The 18,331-nt window shown below is 46.5% G+C and overlaps 1 protein-coding gene and 1 long non-coding RNA gene across 2 annotated transcripts in view; both read left to right on the plus strand.

Moving 5' to 3' along the window:
* LOC133137741 (scavenger receptor cysteine-rich type 1 protein M130-like) overlaps window positions 1-18,331 on the plus strand; it is a 56,934-nt gene that overhangs the window by 8,719 nt on the left and 29,884 nt on the right. Inside the window, exons 5-6 of the mRNA XM_061256070.1 lie at window positions 401-721; window positions 10,021-10,027. Coding sequence (XP_061112054.1) covers window positions 401-721; window positions 10,021-10,027 — 328 coding nt within the window. The remainder of the gene's footprint in view (window positions 1-400; window positions 722-10,020; window positions 10,028-18,331) is intronic.
* LOC133136862 (uncharacterized) lies at window positions 10,751-12,531 on the plus strand. Its single transcript, XR_009709560.1, has 3 exons — window positions 10,751-10,852; window positions 11,262-11,339; window positions 11,511-12,531. It is a non-coding gene; the product is annotated as an uncharacterized LOC133136862 (long non-coding RNA).

The raw sequence follows: 18,331 nt of genomic DNA on the forward strand, positions 1-18,331 counted from the left end.
GTCATAATAATACATAGACATGCTGCTCATGTTTTTTCAGAATGGTAACTGAATGCTGGGCTGGTAAGTGTGTGCATTGTTACACATACTGAACCAATCCAGAATTTACAGTTACAGAATCTCATATTTATATTTCTCATGGACTTTTTCCATAACTATTAGAATGTTTTTTTTTTAAGTCTGTAATTTACAGGTGATTGGCTCATCTCACATAGCAGTATACATGTGATTGGCTCATCTCATATTGCAGTATACATGTGATTGGCTCATCTCACACTGCTGTACTCCATGTATAATAGCTGTGCAGGCCTGTGTTCAGACAGCTGTGCTGGATGTTGTCTCTGGAATAAGGTGCCAGTCACTGCTGATGATTCTCTCTTTATTCCTTCTTTAGCTTCAGCTCCTCAAATTGTCAGGCTGGTGGGCGGGACTGACCTGTGCTCTGGGAGAGTAGAGGTGCATCATGGGAGCTCCTGGGGCACGGTGTGTGATGCTGACTTTGACCAGCGGGACGCAGAGGTTGTGTGCAGGGAGCTGGGCTGTGGGGCTCTTAAAGAGCTGCGTGGGGCAGCTGCATTCGGCCAGGGCGAGGGCCAGGTGTGGGCAGAGGAGATTCAGTGTAGAGGCAACGAATCTCAGATTAACTTCTGCCCGAGAAAACCCTCACAGAATCAATCCTGCTCCCATGGAAACGATGTGGGCCTGGTGTGTTCTGGTAAGAGTCCTCTTTGCAGTGCATTTTGATAGTTTCAGAGATCATTTTTATTACTTTTGATCTTTATTTATACAGGGTAGGTTGACTGAGAACACATGCTCTTTTGCAGCAACACCCTGTTAATGCCCCCCAAGTAGCCTAACCTGCATGTCTTTGTGTGGGGGGAGGAACCCAGATACCCAGAGGAAACCCACACAGACACAAGGAGAACATGGACACTTAAGGAAGAGGCTAACAGTGGGGTTAGCATCTGACCAACATGTGAAATAAACTTCCCACAGACTGTATACACTTATATTTAATGAAATCTTTATCTTGAACTCTTAGAGTCTTTATGAGTTCAATCTGTGGGACATTTATTTCAAATGTTGGTCAGATGCTAACCCCACTGTTAGCCTCTTCCATAAGTTTCCTTTAGTATCTCAGTGCTGGGCAGATGCTAACCCCACTGGTAGCCTCTTCCATAAGTTTCCTTTAGTATCTCAGTGCTGGGCAGATGCTAACCCCACCGTTAGCCTCTTCCATAGGTTTCCTTTAGTATCTCAGTGCTGGGCAGATGCTAACCACACTGTTAGCCTCTTCCATAAGTTTCCTTTAGTATCTCAGTGCTGGGCAGATGCTAATCCCACTGTTAGCCTCTTCCATAAGTTTCCTTGAGTATCTCAGTGCTGGGCAGATGCTAACCCCACTGTTAGCCTCTTCCATAAGTTTCCTTTATTATCTCAGTGCTGGGCAGATGCTAACCCCACTGTTAGCCTCTTCCATAAGTTTCCTTTAGTATGTCAGTGCTGGGCAGATGCTAACCCCACTGTGCTGTGTGTAGGGTACACAGAGTTCAGGCTGGCTGGCGGCCATGACATCTGCTCTGGTCGAGTGGAGCTGAAGTACCAGGGTACCTGGGGGACAGTGTGTGATGCATGCTGGGATAGCAGGGCCTCCAATGTCCTCTGCCAGCAGCTGGGGTGTGGGACTGCAGTGGCAGTGCCAGGACAGACCTGGTTTGGAAATGGGAGTGGGCCAATCAGCCACGATGTGTTTGATTGCCGTGGGAACGAGACACGGCTCTCACAGTGTGCGGTTTCCTCTTGGAGCCGAGCTGCGTGCTCACGTGAACAAGAGGCTGGAGTCATCTGCAGTGGTGAGTCATGTTCTCTGTGCTGTGTGCATGTGCACTGCCCACTGCGTACTGCATACTGCTCACTGCATACTGCATACTGCATACTGCCCACTGCATACTGCCTACTGCATACTGCACACTGCATACTGCCCACTGCATACTGCCTACTGCATACTGCACACTGCCCACTGCATACTGCACACTGCCCACTGCACACTGCATACTGCCCACTGCATACTGCCTACTGCATACACAATTTACCACACATTTACACCATACCCAGTTCACACTGTTTCTCTCTCAGTGCTGTCTCTCAGTGCTCAGTGCTCTCGCGTTCTGTCTCTGGCAAACTAGAAAGAAAAACATTATAGTTGTTCAAAAAATGTTTTCAGTTGAATGCCCTTTGAGTGAACAAATCCTGCAGAGGTGCAGTCTGTAACCCTGTGCACATTAGTGTGAGTAACACACAGAGGTGCAGTCTGTAATCCTGTGCACATTAGTGTGAGTAACAGAGGTGCAGTCTGTAACCCTGTGCACATTAGTGTAACACACAGAGGTGCAGTCTGTAACCCTGTGCACATTAGTGTAACACACAGAGGTGCAGTCTGTAACCCTGTTCACATTAGTGTGAGTAACACACAGAGGTGCAGTCTGTAATCCTGTGCATATTAGTGTGAGTAACAGAGGTGCAGTCTGTAATCCTGTGCACATTAGTGTAACACACAGAGGTGCAGTCTGTAATCCTGTGCACATTAATGTAACACACAGAGGTGCAGTCTGTAATCCTGTGCACATTATTGTGAGTAACAGAGGTGCAGTCTGTAATCCTGTGCACATTAGTGTGAGTAACAGAGGTGCAGTCTGTAATCCTGTGCACATTAGTGTGAGTAACAGAGGTGCAGTCTGTAATCCTGTGCACATTAATGTAACACACAGAGGTGCAGTCTGTAACCCTGTGCACAATAGTGTGAGTAACACACAGAGGTGCAGTCTGTAATCCTGTGCACATTAGTGTGAGTAACAGAGGTGCAGTCTGTAATCCTGTGCACATTAGTGTGAGTAACACACAGAGGTGCAGTCTGTAACCCTGTGCACATTAGTGTGAGTAACACACAGAGGTGCAGTCTGTAATCCTGTGCACATTAGTGTGAGTAACAGAGGTGCAGTCTGTAATCCTGTGCACATTAGTGTGAGTAACACACAGAGGTGCAGTCTGTAACCCTGTGCACATTGGTGTAACACACAGGTGCAGTCTGTAATCCTGTGCACATTAGTGTAACACACAGAGGTGTAGTCTGTAATCCTGTGCACATTAGTGTGAGTAACACACAGAGGTGCAGTCTGTAATCCTGTGCACATTAGTGTGAGTAACACACAGAGGTGCAGTCTGTAATCCTGTGCACATTAGTGTAACACACAGAGGTGCAGTCTGTAATCCTGTGCACATTAGTGTGAGTAACACACAGAGGTGCAGTCTGTAATCCTGTGCACATTAGTGTGAGTAACACACAGAGGGGCAGTCTGTAATCCTGTGCACATTAGTGTGAGTAACACACAGAGGTGCAGTCTGTAATCCTGTGCACATTAGTGTGAGTAACACACAGAGGTGCAGTCTAGTCCTGTGCACATTAGTGTGAGTAACACACAGAGGTGCAGTCTGTAACCCTGTGCACATTAGTGTGAGTAACACACAGAGGTGCAGTCTGTAATCCTGTGCATATTAGTGTGAGTAACAGAGGTGCAGTCTGTAATCCTGTGCACATTAGTGTAACACACAGAGGTGCAGTCTGTAATCCTGTGCACATTAATGTAACACACAGAGGTGCAGTCTGTAATCCTGTGCACATTATTGTGAGTAACAGAGGTGCAGTCTGTAATCCTGTGCACATTAGTGTGAGTAACAGAGGTGCAGTCTGTAATCCTGTGCACATTAGTGTGAGTAACAGAGGTGCAGTCTGTAATCCTGTGCACATTAATGTAACACACAGAGGTGCAGTCTGTAACCCTGTGCACAATAGTGTGAGTAACACACAGAGGTGCAGTCTGTAATCCTGTGCACATTAGTGTGAGTAACAGAGGTGCAGTCTGTAATCCTGTGCACATTAGTGTGAGTAACACACAGAGGTGCAGTCTGTAACCCTGTGCACATTAGTGTGAGTAACACACAGAGGTGCAGTCTGTAATCCTGTGCACATTAGTGTGAGTAACAGAGGTGCAGTCTGTAATCCTGTGCACATTAGTGTGAGTAACACACAGAGGTGCAGTCTGTAACCCTGTGCACATTGGTGTAACACACAGGTGCAGTCTGTAATCCTGTGCACATTAGTGTAACACACAGAGGTGTAGTCTGTAATCCTGTGCACATTAGTGTGAGTAACACACAGAGGTGCAGTCTGTAATCCTGTGCACATTAGTGTGAGTAACACACAGAGGTGCAGTCTGTAATCCTGTGCACATTAGTGTAACACACAGAGGTGCAGTCTGTAATCCTGTGCACATTAGTGTGAGTAACACACAGAGGTGCAGTCTGTAATCCTGTGCACATTAGTGTGAGTAACACACAGAGGGGCAGTCTGTAATCCTGTGCACATTAGTGTGAGTAACACACAGAGGTGCAGTCTGTAATCCTGTGCACATTAGTGTGAGTAACACACAGAGGTGCAGTCTAATCCTGTGCACATTAGTGTGAGTAACACACAGAGGTGCAGTCTGTAATCCTGTGCACATTAGTGTGAGTAACACACAGAGGGGCAGTCTGTAATCCTGTGCACATTGGTGTGAGTAACACACAGAGGTGCAGTCTGTAATCCTGTGCACATTGGTGTGAGTAACACACAGAGGTGCAGTCTGTAATCCTGTGCACATTAGTGTAACACACAGAGGTGCAGTCTGTAATCCTGTGCACATTAGTGTAACACACAGAGGTGCAGTCTGTAATCCTGTGCACATTAGTGTGAGTAACACACAGAGGTGCAGTCTGTAATCCTGTGCACATTAGTGTGAGTAACAGAGGTGCAGTCTGTAATCCTGTGCACATTAGTGTGAGTAACACACAGAGGTGCAGTCTGTAATCCTGTGCACATTAGTGTAACACACAGAGGTGCAGTCTGTAACCCTGTGCACATTAGTGTGAGTAACACACTTGGGATCCTCAGGCTCTGTTCTCTCCACTCTGGACGGGACGGTTCGGCTGCCTGGAGAGAGTGAGTGTGGGGGCCCAGTGGAGGTGTACTACCAGGAGACCTGGAGCAGAGTGGGGGGGTCCTGGAGCTCCAGGGAGGCGTCGGTGGCCTGCAGGCAGTTGGGCTGCGGCTCTGCGGTGCAGGTCTACAGCTCCTCTCCGTCTGGGACGGGGGCCAGCGACGTGTGTCTGACGGGGTTTGAGTGCTCCGGGAGAGAGTCTCACCTGGGGAACTGCAGCACTCCACACAATCTCACCTGCAGCTCCAGGGAACGGGTGTCCATCGTCTGCTCCAGTGAGTACAGCTTGCTGATCAACTGTCTCTGCAGTTTAGAGTTTTCATCAGATAGGTTCCCACAAGCCTGCATTTCAATGAAATATCTCCCTCCCTCTCCAACCCCCTCTCTCAGACCGCCGGTCCCTCAGGCTGGTAGGGGGAGGGGGGCGCTGTGCGGGGCGGGTGGAGGTGCTCCACGACGGTTCTTGGGGGACGGTTTGCGATGACTCCTGGGACCTGGAGGATGCTCAGGTGGTGTGCAGGCAGCTCCAGTGTGGGACGGCCCTCAGTGCCCCGCTACCCTCCTTCTTTGGGCCAGGAAATGGACGCGTCTGGCTGGATGAGGTGGGCTGTGTGGGGAACGAGACGTCCCTGTGGGACTGTCCCACAGCCGGATGGGGACAGACTGACTGTGGACACAAGGAGGACGTGGGGGTTGTGTGTTCAGGTGTGTAACTCACCAGAGACTCTACATACTTTGCTCTTACACTGACACTAGATGTGTGTGTTTACATGAAACCTGGTTTGAGAGGAAATTCAGGGGTTTCGACAAAGTCTTAGAAAAGTGATGAGACCCATCGCAGGAGGGCAGTGACGAATGTAACACACAGCTTTTCATCCTGATGTATTCCTGCATTTCACTCTTTTAAGTATTTATCCTCTGTCGTTTATGCCAAGCTATTTCAAAGTCATGTTTTTATGAAACCATTTCATCCCTAATTTATTTCTAATATTGTCCTTGTAGAATTCAAGGAGATGAGACTGAGTGAAGGCTGTTCTGGGAATTTGGAAGTTTTCTACAATGGCACCTGGGGCAATGTGTGCTGGAATGGGATGGAGGAAGACACAGCTACTCTCATATGTCAGGAGCTGAACTGTGGGAACACAAGTAAAGTGTCTCAAACAGGACCGAGAGTGGAATCTGCTCCAAACTGGCTGGATCATGTCCAATGTCGCCCACATGACTCCACTCTGAGGCAGTGCCCATCAGCCCCTTGGGGTGAAAATAAGTGTGATAAAACAGTGGCTCTGCTCAACTGTAAAGGTAAACTCTCTCTCCACTGAAGACAGTCTTACTCCCAGTGGGAACAGGAGAATAAACCTGAATCCTGCAAAAACAGTATTACTCCCAGTGGGAACAGGAGAACAAACCTTAATCCTGCAACCACATTATTACTCCCAGTGCGAACAGGAGAATAAACCTTAATCCTGCAAACACAGTATTACTCCCAGTGGGAAGGAGAATAAACCTTAATCCTGCAAACACAGTATTACTCCCAGTGGGAAGGAGAATAAACCTGAATCCTGCAAACACAGTATTACTCCCAGTGGGAACAGGAGAATAAACCTTAATCCTGCAAACACAGTATTACTCCCAGTGGGAACAGTAGAATTCAACTCTCCAGCATAACTGGCTCATTTTCTGTTGTAGATGATGAAGAGGATATGATTTTATTAATCACATATTTTTAGCTTAATTAAACTGGTGTATATGTAAGGCAGATTATAAGTCTAACATTTGTTTTTGCATCACCCCATGGATGAAATTGGATCTGAAGCATTCAGGTGGCTGTTTGTTTATGATGTGGCATGTCTTTTTTAAATTTATAGTTGATTTATATTAAATTATTTTCCCCACATCAAAGCGGAAGTGGATGAGAATGTGCCAAGGAGCAAGTTGTCATGTTCCTCAACAAAAAATCAGAGACCTTGTACAAGTAAGTTTATATAGACTGTAACCCATGAACTGTCAACATGCGATGAGGTATCAGCAGGCCAGCATGCAACTGAGCATCCTGAGTCCCAAATCTACTCCTGTGGGAACTGTCATGCATGCATGATGGTCATTGACTGTGTTGACGGTATTTCATTAAAAATAATGTCATTGTCATTTAGGAGAACGGTCTTCTTCAATGAAGGAGGGGAGATTTGCATTCGATCACAAATTAAATATCAAAGTAAACTGAATTATTTGCTCATTTGAATGTATAAAATTGCATAAAGAACATAATGCATGTGAAAATCAGAATGAATTCACTTTGATGTAATGACATCAGCCACAATGTCAGTGGAGATGTGTCTGTAGATGTTAAACCTAATGAGATCAGCCATAATATCAGTGGAGATGTGTCTGTAGATGTTAAACCTAATGAGATCAGCCCTAATGTCAGTGGAGATGTGTCTGTGGATGTTAAACCTAATGTGATAAGCCCTAATGTCAGAGATGTGTCTGTACATGTTAAACCGAATGAGATCAGCCCTAATGTCAGTGGAGATGTGTCTGTGGATGTTAAATCAAATGTGATAAGCCATGTCAGAGATGTATCTGTAGATGTTAAACCTAATGAGATCAGCCATAATGTCAGTGGAGATGTGTCTGTACATGTTAAGCCTAATGAGATCACCATAATGTCAGTGGAGATGTGTGTCTGTAGATGTTAAACCTAATGAGATCAGCCATAATGTCAGTGGAGATGTGTCTGTAGATGTTAAACCTAATGAGATCAGCCATAATGTCAGTGGAGATGTGTCTGTAGATGTTAAACCTAATGAGATCAGCCATAATGTCAGTGGAGATGTGTGTGGGAGATGTTCAGCGTATTGAGGCTGCTCATCTGTGGCTCCTGCTCTAGATCACTGGCCCCTCCGGGTGGTGGGGGGGGCAGGCGGGTGCTCTGGGAGGCTGGAGGTGTTCCATGGGGGCTCCTGGCGGTCGGTGTGTGGAGACTCCTGGGACATGATGGATGCCCGTGTGGTGTGCAGACAGCTGGGCTGTGTGTTAGCACAGGGGGCTCATGGTAATGCTACTTTTGGGACGGGGAATGGCACCCTCTGGCTGACTGAGGTGAACTGCAGGGGCACTGAGCTGCAGCTGTGGGACTGCCCACACTCTGTGCACAGCAGCTGCCGATCGCAGAACCAGGCTGGGGTCACCTGCACAGGTGAGCCTGCACCTCCACATCGCACCTGGTCCAGTGGCAGCTTCTGTGAAGATGAATCACTGTGGCCCTGACAGAAACACACATCCACACGCCTGGGAGCGGCTTAAAGATCCACCCCGCATCACACCTCTACGATTACTTTACTTCCACAATCACTCAGAATGCCAGCAGAAATAATGCCTTGGAGCTACATTTAACTTCTTCACAAGCCCTTTATCAGGGGAGCTTACAGACGTGTTTGCGTACATAAAGGCAGAGAGAACACCATCGGGGTCACAACCCGTACCAGTGTGCAGGAACAGTCTTTAGTGCTAACTACCACTCCATATCTGAGTGTTCACTCTCAATGGTTATTCCTCTGTATTAGGACAGACACCTAGAGGATTACATTCTTTCTGGTGTGGCTGTCTGAAGTCTCTGAATACTCACATCAAGCTAGCAGTTTGTTAAAATGAAATAGGCAGTTTTTTGTACGGTAAAAAAACATCCACACCGATGAGCCAACGCATTATGACCACATAAGGACCTGAACAACCGTGACAAGGGCCAAGTTGTCAAGGCCAGATGACTGGGTTGGAGCATCTCTGAAACGGCAAAGCTTTTAGTCCGATCCAGGGCAGCTACACCTTGCACCTTACTGACTGCAAGGATCTGCTGCTAACATCTTGGTGACAGACACCACAGCCCACCTTCAGAGGGCTCATAATGTTTTGGCTCATCGGTAGTCTTGTACAGAAAGCACAACTTCAGCTAACATTTGTGTCTACGTTAACGCTAAAATTAGTCTTGCATCTGTTTTCTGTGATTGCACTGGGTATCTTGGGGAATGACTAATGGCAGATCGGGGCTTTGCTTTGAGGGGCAGCGAGGCTGCATCAGTAAAGTAAATGACAGGGAGTGCTCAGCTGGTGGAAGCACAGCTAGGCGGTCCTTGTGTGTCCTGGCGTGCCCATTGTAGGTGCCTGCTGATGCCCAGCACCTCGTCTTCCTCCTTTACAGCTGTGACCACGCCCACGCCGCCCACGCCCACACCGCCCGTGCCCAAGAGTCCCATGTCCACGCCGCCCAAACCTCACATGCCCAGGCCTCCCCCGACCCTTCCTTCCGGCCTGTCTATCCCAACAGTGGCCTTCCTGGTGATGGGGGCGCTGTCCTTCCTGCTGCTGGTGCTGCTGGGGGTTCTGCTGCTCCAGAACAGAGATCTGAGGAGAGGTAGGGGCTGGACGGACCCTGGGCGAGCCGGCTTAATTATCCCACCATGGGGACATTCATTTGTCTCAGAGACACCAACACAGAACAAAACTGAACACATCAACATACAGTACACACAGGGGAAATGTAGGACTGAGTTGTGCTTCATAACTCAGCTTTCAGTCGCTCACCAGACAGCCAGTCGCTCCCCAGTCTGGCCGGATAAGCTGTGCATGATGTGACCTCAGATGAGCGGTCCTACAGGGCCCTGGTTGATCCCACAGAGCTCCCTGAGAGGACACCCTGACTCTGTGCTTCTGTCTCTGTTCACACAGCCCTGTCTCAGTGGGACCACGCCCGTCTCCTCGAGCCCATCTACGAGGAGATCAAGTACAACCTGGAGAGTGAGGGAATGGACAGCGCCCCCCGGTGGGGTGAGTGACCCTCACCTGTCCTCAGGCTTAAACACACTGTGGAACGTGTGTGGTGTGGGCGGGGCCAGGACTCACCCTGTCCTGTTCACAGGGAGGAGCCGATCTGAGGACCCGCCCTCCGGGTATGAAGACGTGGGGGGCGGCAAGGGGCACTCCCTCTCAGGAAGGAGGTGGTACTGCAGCTGTGTAGGAGGTGCTGCTGTGGTCCAGGTAAAGTAGTGGAGGTCTGTGTAGGAGGTGCTGCTGTGGTCCAGGGAGAGTAGTTGAGGTCTGTGTAGGAGGTGCTGCTGTGGTCCAGGTAAAGTAGTGGAGGTCTGTGTAGGAGGTGCTGCTGTGGTCCAGGGAAAGTAGTGGAGGTCTGTAGGAGGTGCTGCTGTGGTCCAGCTAAAGTAGTGGAGGTCTGTGTAGGAGGTGCTGCTGTGGTCCAGGTAAAGTAGTGGAGGTCTGTGTAGGAGGTGCTGCTGTGGTCCAGGTAAAGTAGTGGAGGTCTGTGTAGGAGGTGCTGCTGTGGTCCAGGTAAAGTAGTGGAGGTCTGTGTAGGAGGTGCTGCTGTGGTCCAGGTAAAGTAGTGGAGGTCTGTGTAGGAGGTGCTGCTGTGGTCCAGGTAAAGTAGTGGAGGTCTGTGTAGGAGGTGCTGCTGTGTGATTTTGGGAGGGGTGGAACTCCTGAGTGCTGCTCGGAGCTTCACTGGGTTACACAGCAAAGGTTATGGGCCACTCTGACGTGTGTGATAATTAGGGTGATTTGGGACAACTTGAACCCACTCTGCCATTTGTGATCATTAGGGAAATTTGAGACTACTTGCCCCACTCTCACATGAGTGATAACTTGGGAGATTTGAGACAACTTGCCCCACTCTGACGTGTGTGATACCACAAGTCCCCACAAGTCCCCACAAGTCTCCTTGCTTTCAGGGGACCTGGTGATGGAGGACGCCGCAGAGAGCTACGATGATGTCATCACTGCTGTGGATGCGCACCCAGACAGTGTGGCAGGTGAGTGTTTTCATTGGCCGGGGCGATCATTCACCACTTTCTCCTCCTGAATACATCTGTTTGCATTCAGTGTTCTGTATCGTCCTAATGAGTGGCTTGTGTTTAGCCAATCAAGTTTTTCACATTAATTAACGAGAACAGGCCTTTCAGCCTGGCAATGATTGCCTTTTCCTCCCACTAAAGTGCACCTAATGCTTTGTCTACCTACAAACTAGTCTGTTTTGATTTGATCACATAACACAGTTCTTGAGTGTGGTGTAGTCCAGCCATGGACTTGGAAATAACTTTTAAAGTTGTTCCCCCAATGATTAATGTCACCACCACAACCAGCGAAGCCCATATGACCATTATAAGGGCTCTACAGTGTTCCCAGTTTAACCAGCTCGGCTGCTGCTTCTGTCTGTTTAAGGGGAGCTGGCCGAGGGAGACGCACCAGAGTACTATGATGATGTCATCACCACCCAGCAGAGCCCGGAGGCTTTTTCAGGTGGAGTTTCTCTGGTTGCAGATGAATGTCGGAGCGAAACACAACCTGTCACCAAACTCACCTTCTGCTCAGGGGGGTTGTGTGTCTGACTGCGGCCGTGTGATTTTCATTATTAATGTGACGTTTACATTCCACGTTTTGATGCTAAGTTCATTGTTCCATTTCCTCCAGCTGCCAGTGGGATGGACTATGATGATGTGGGGGAGGAGCCACCTGAAACAGCATTCTGAGACTTTGTGGGAGGAAGTGCCTGCCCAGCAGTTCGGATCGCACAGCATACAGCAAACACACAGCTAAAGGAAAATGTTTTAATATAAAACCACATCCTCCTAGATCAGCCATTCATCAATGAGTAATTCACCTGAAATGATTGACAGCAGGTCCCTTAGCTTGCTCATGAATCAGGACATTGAAAGTGTTGGTACTTTTACACATTGGATATAGCAGCTTGCCAGATGATCATGTGATTAAATATGGGACAATGGATTGCATTTTTAGGTATGCAAGAATGAAAACAATTATCTTTAGCCTGTGTAGGCCTTTGTTTTAGATGTGTGTGTATTTCCATCAAACCCTTTCAGTTGTGGGTACTGTGTGCATCATGTGTGGGTCAGAGCTGTCCGTGTTGGCTCTCTGATCGACACATGGATGTGTTATCAGCCAGACAGCAGTGATCCAGCATCCCAACTCTCCTTGCTCCTCTGCAAGATCACATTTTTAAACTCTCCTTGCTCCTCTGCAAGATCACATTTTTAAAGATGATTTTATTGTACATAGCTGGTGAGTTCCTTGCACTGGCTGCCTTGTTACTATACAAAACTATTTCATACTACGTTAGAACAGACTTTTACTTCCTTTTTATAAAATTGTTTTTGTTTCGATATTTCTTGAAGACTTACTACTATTTTGTTAGAACAGAACTTTCTCCTGTGTGAATTTACAAATCTTTTCCCAGTGATGAAAATATTTTCAATAACAGAAATATATATTTTTACTACCTTTTTATGAAATAGTTTTAGATATTTTGATTCTATATTTCTTGAAGACTTATACAGCTTTTTATTGACAGCATTTCATGAAAATTAAATATTGTTTTACTAAAATGCTCAATGTATTTCTTTGCCTTAAGCAATACCAGTCTTTTAACAGCAGCACCTCAATATATTTTCAAATAAAGGCTTATAGAACGATTGATCTTTTTCTCCTGTGTATTTATTATAGCTCACTATATGACACTAAATAGCGAATTCTGACCCTCAATATCTCACGCGTTTCAAAAACAATCTTCAAAACCGATTGGCAAGAATGTAAATCACCACATCTGGGTTTAACATATTCCTGCTGTGATCAGTGTTAACAACTTCCATGATGAGCAGAAATATGAATATAACAGGCAAAATATATATGTTTGGGTTCTTTTCCATTTCATAAAATTGACTACTGGGATTTTTTTTACATTTTTTATAACTAAAAAAAATGTATTTGAAACAGCAGGGATAGCAGTGCAGAGGTTGGACATCACAATTCAACATCTTATAAATACACTGGATTCATGCCACAACGCAGTTTAATAGGTGTATTAACAGTCGACTACTTTTTCCACTTCCTCTGCGCTTGTGAGCCGTCTGAATGCATGTGGCTTTGTAAGTGACTCTGGGTGAGTGTCGGAGTGGGAAGGGGAAGTGGTTTAACAGCGCCCTGCGGGTAAACAGCCATGTTTCGCTCGATATTACGAGCGACTCAGCATTGCACCTGCTCCAGTGGGCATGTTCCAGATTAAGATTGCCATTCCCCAACCCCCCTGGACTGAGCAGAAAAACAAATAAGAACATACACTCATATTTATTTCATTTTTCCTTTTTTCTCCCAATTTGGGAGCCAATTTCTACCCCATCTAATCCAATCAGAGCGAGTGTTAGATACACCGGCCACACCCCGTCCCTCAGCGGCCCGAAGGAGAGCGACACGCCTTCTTCAAGCCGTCTCATCTCATGCTCCTGACCGTGATTCCGAGGCGCCCGGGGTGCTGTTGTGTGGCAATCAGCTGACCCTGCCAAGCCCCTCCCTCTGGAGCAGCGAGCCAATCATGCCGCTCCACGAGAGCCAGCCAGACTTGGCAATTGTTTTTTGTTTTGTTTTTTTGAAAGTGAGTAAAACGGCTAAAATAAAAGGAACAGAACAGCCTTGGACCCTGGCCTCCTGCATGAGACAATCACACCAAACACAAGAGCAAATCTGCTGGGAGCCAGAGCTGCCTTTTCAGCATGAACCTGCTTTCCAAATGCCTTCCCTGACCCATTAACGAACACGCAGGCGCGGGATTACCCTGACACAACCGTCCCCAGGGTACTGCTGAGGGCACGTTGTTCAAATGTCCCACGAGTGGACCAGGGATGGGCTTCCCTGCTTACCCTCGATCAGCCAGATGCACCATGAACAATGAACCTGCTAATTACACCCTAATACAGCACCATGACCAATTAACCTGCTAATTACACCCTAATACAGCACCATGACCAATTAACCTGCTAATTACACCCTAATACAGCACCATGACCAATTTACCTGCTAATTACATCCTAATACAATGATACAAGACAAGAATATTTAACAGCAGCCGTTTACATCAGGGACTGCGGCTGTAAATGACAGGTCATGTAAATGATTGGGCTAATTCATTCATTAAGGGCAGAAGTTGGTCTGAAATCCAGAAACCAATGTGGCCCGCCTCACCCATCCCTGTGGGGGAGAAACCCCAGCAGTACCACCTGTGAGCTGCTGATTCCCACAAACACCCCCCCCTGAACTCTGAGCTGCTGATTCCCACAAACACCCCCCCTGAACTCTGAGCTGCTGATTCCCACAAACACCCCCCCTGAACTCTGAGCTGCTGATTCCCACAAACACCCCCCCCTGAACTCTGAGCTGCTGATTCCCACAAACACCCCCCCCTGAACTCTGAGCTGCGGATTGCCACAAACACCCCCCCTGAACTCTGAGCTGCTGATTCCCACAAACACCCTCCCTGAACTCTGAGCTGCTGATTCCCACAAACACCCCCCCCTGAACTCTGAGCTGCTGATTCCCACAAACACCCCCCCCTGAACTCTGAGCTGCGGATTCCCACAAACACCCCCCCTGAACTCTGAGCTGCTGATTCCCACAAACACCCCCCCTGAACTCTGAGCTGCTGATTCCCACAAACACCCCCCCTGAACTCTGAGCTGCTGATTCCCACAAACACCCCCCCCTGAACTCTGAGCTGCGGATTCCCACAAACACCCCCCCTGAACTCTGAGCTGCTGATTCCCACAAACACCCCCCCCTGAACTCTGAGCTGCTGATTCCCACAAACACCCCCCCTGAACTCTGAGCTGCTGATTCCCACAAACACCTCCCCTGAACTCTGAGCTGCTGATTCCCACAAACACCCCCCCTGAACTCTGAGCTGCTGATTCCCACAAACACCCCCCCTGAACTCTGAGCTGCTGATTCCCACAAACACCCCCCCTCCCTCCCTGAACTCTATGAGCTGCTGATTCCCACAATATGTAACAGTGCTGCGTGTTTATATATCACAGTGCTGTGTGTTTATATATAACAGTGCTGTGTGTTTATATATAACAGTGGTTATTTAGGTCCGTTTACTTTTATCAACCTTATCAATAATAATGAAGAATGAGTACCTGCAATGAATTGTTAATTTTTTCAATAAGTTGAAGATGAAACAAAAGCAAAGAAAATAAATGATTTTCATATATTAATTCATATTTTATATTTATTGTAAAAAAAGGCATTCAGTGGATTAGGCATAAGAGCACAGTGAACAATACATTCAGTGAATTTATTGAGTTGTGATTTTCCTCTGATACTGACACAAGAGTAGCATAGACCTAAGCTTTAGTTATGTAAACATCCAAACTATCGTTCGTTTATTTGTTGACTCGTTGATTTGATTCTGTGACCATCCATGTTGGTCCATGGTTCTGACTTGATTAATACAAATGTTCTAAAGTATCGCAAAACGATGTAGCCTGTGTCCCACTAACCAAAGTTACTCATGAGCCAAATAAAATCCAAAGTATTATCTGTAAAATATCTGTCTAATGTTGCTGTGTGTGTGTGTGTGTGTGTGTGTGTGTGAGAGTGTGTGTGTGTGTGTGTGTGTGTGTGTGAGTGTGAGAGTGTATGTGTGTGATGGTGTGTGTGTGTGTGAGTGCATGTGCGTGTGCGTGTGTGAGTGTGTGTGTGTGCGTGTGCGTGTGTGTGTGGGGGAAGGTTATATGCATTTGCGAGCGTGTGCCTGATCCCTAAAATCACAGGATTTTATGGATGTTGCTCAATTTGAGTGGATTAAATAAGGTATAATCATTGACCCAGATCTCTCTGTCTGGGTGTGTGTGTGTGTATAGGGGCTGGGTGTGTATATAGGGGCTGGGTGTGTGTGTGTGTATAGGGGCTGGGTGTGTGTGTGTATAGGGGCTGGGTGTGTGTGTGTACAGGGGCTGGGTGTGTGTGTGTATAGGGGCTGGGTGTGTGTGTGTATAGGGGCTGGGTGTGTGTGTGTATAGGTGCTGGGTGTGTGTGTGTATAGGGGCTGGGTGTGCGTAACAGGGCTGGGTGTGTGTGTATAGGGGCTGGGTGTGTGTATAGGAGGGGCAGGGACATTATGTGCTGAACCAAACATTACATTTCATTCATACGAAACCTGTCACAGTTCCAGCATACAGTACAGTACTGTGTCCAGTTCTGGGTGGTACACAGCTATGAGAAAATGTATTTGCCCCCTTCCTGATCAAAAACTTTCCATCATTTGACCACTGGTGGGCACTGCAATAAGCAAAAATATGATGATCTTCGGACCATTATATTCTCTGTGTTACTGTGTACAAACAGCACTGTGTCATTATTCTGTGATACTGTGTACAAAGAGCACTGTGTCATTAGTCTCTGTGTTACTGTGTACAAACAGCACTGTGTCATTCTCTCTGTGTTACTGTGTACAAACAGCACTGTGTCATTCTCTTGTGTTACTGTGTACAAACAGCACTGTGTCATTCTCTCTGTGTTACTGTGTACAAACAGCACCAATCATCCAATTTCACTATCACTGGTAAACAATCTGTAATTTTAACTTAAGCTAGGAATGTTTTCTGTTCCTTTGTTCTCTTAACCAAAACTAAACTATTTCCTTTTCCAAAAGAAAACGCATTTCACTGTTAAACTCGATGACAAATAACGTTACATTGCCACCGTGCACATACGCCTTCACAAAATAACATATACACGCGGTCCAGCTACGGGTAGAAACCTTTCTAGCAAAGCGGGAGTTTTACTCACATAAAAAATGTCACTTTAACGTTACCGTTGTTCTAGCAGCACGCTCTAGTCGTTGCTTGGCTAGATGGGTTACTGCAGATTCTTTTACCAAAAAAGTTAAAGCTATATAATAAAAACGGAAACATTCGGAAACGTTACCTAAAACCCTGTATTTTCCATGTACTGAACAGTCTGTGAAATAAGTCAACCTAGCCAGCATGTGTAGGCAATTAAACATTACAACGATATAAACCCAGCTAATTTCAGTGGGCATCTTGTTTAGCTAACAAGCTAAATTAGCTAGCGAAGCTAGACACTCGTTACCATACTTTGCCAAACTTTCCTTTACTTACTGAATTCGTACATAAACACTCAAAAACATTCTCAACGCGTTAGAATAATTATCATGACACAGTTAACAGTGAAATATCATCAACACACCTGAATAAGGGGAGAAATAAGAGTGGTGTTTCCTTCAGTAATGTTTTACTGCAATGAAGAAAATACCGCGAATCCCCTAGTATATAGGTGGAGGCTAGAGTAATCCCGTCTCAAACTAACGGATCAAGACCACATTGTCGATCACTGATAATACGGTTACATCTTAACTTTTTAACCATGAAGAATGAAATAAACAATGGATTAAATAAAAAATGTTTTAACCCATTTTAAAACATATCTTGTGAATTGTTTCCCATAACCATATGACCTTTTCTTAAACCTCGTAACACCATTCTAATCTTAGTACAGACCATGACATTACAATCTTTTCACACTTGTCTGACCATAAGTATATCATCATTTTAACCTGTCACATAATCAGTCCCTTTGTTGAATCCTTTACAAGTCCGATTAAATTCCACTGCGGTTTGCAACAAAATACGGAAGGTTCTGTCCTACCACGATCGAGGTGCATGAGTCAATGTCCTTATCTTTGGAGTGTACCGTAATTTCCGGACTATTGAGCGCACCTGAATATAAGCCGCACCAACTAAATTTAGAAAAAATGCTTACATATATAGGCCGCACTTGTCTATAAGCCGCAGGTGTCCACGTTGTAACATGAGATATTTACCGGTACACAGAAAGATGAAACACAGAATTTTTAATTACCGTAAATAAATGCACTTTTCCAAAAAGTGCCTGTAACACGGCAGTAACACAGCAGTAACACGGCGGTAAAACGACAATGAAACTGCAATAACACGGCTGGTTAAAAAAATAACCAGCCTACCAGAAAAGTCATTGATCGCTATCTTCATCTAAGATACTAAAACCACTGAAGTCGTCTTCTTCAGTGTCGGAATTGAACAGCCCCAGAATGACTTCGTCAGACACTTTCACAGTCTCTCTTTCATTGTCGCTCTCAATGTCACTTTCGTCTCGAGGCAAATTTGTGCTTGTGCCGTTCTCTTCATCACGCAGCAGTCCAGCCTTTCGAAACCCGTTGGTGATCGTGGATTTTTTCACACTGCTCCACGCTGTCAGGATCCACTGGCAGACTTGAGCAAAAGTTGCTCTTCGCATGCGGCCAGCTTTGGTGAATGATTTCTCACCGCTGGTCATCCAAGCCTCCCTCTCAACTCGGAGTGCCACTTTAAATGCACGATTCACACTGATGTCGAGTGGCTGCAAATACTTCGTTGTGCCCCCAGGAATCACAGCTGGAATTG

The sequence above is a fragment of the Conger conger genome, chromosome 9 (genome assembly GCF_963514075.1).
Source record: "Conger conger chromosome 9, fConCon1.1, whole genome shotgun sequence".
NCBI lineage: Eukaryota > Metazoa > Chordata > Actinopteri > Anguilliformes > Congridae > Conger > Conger conger.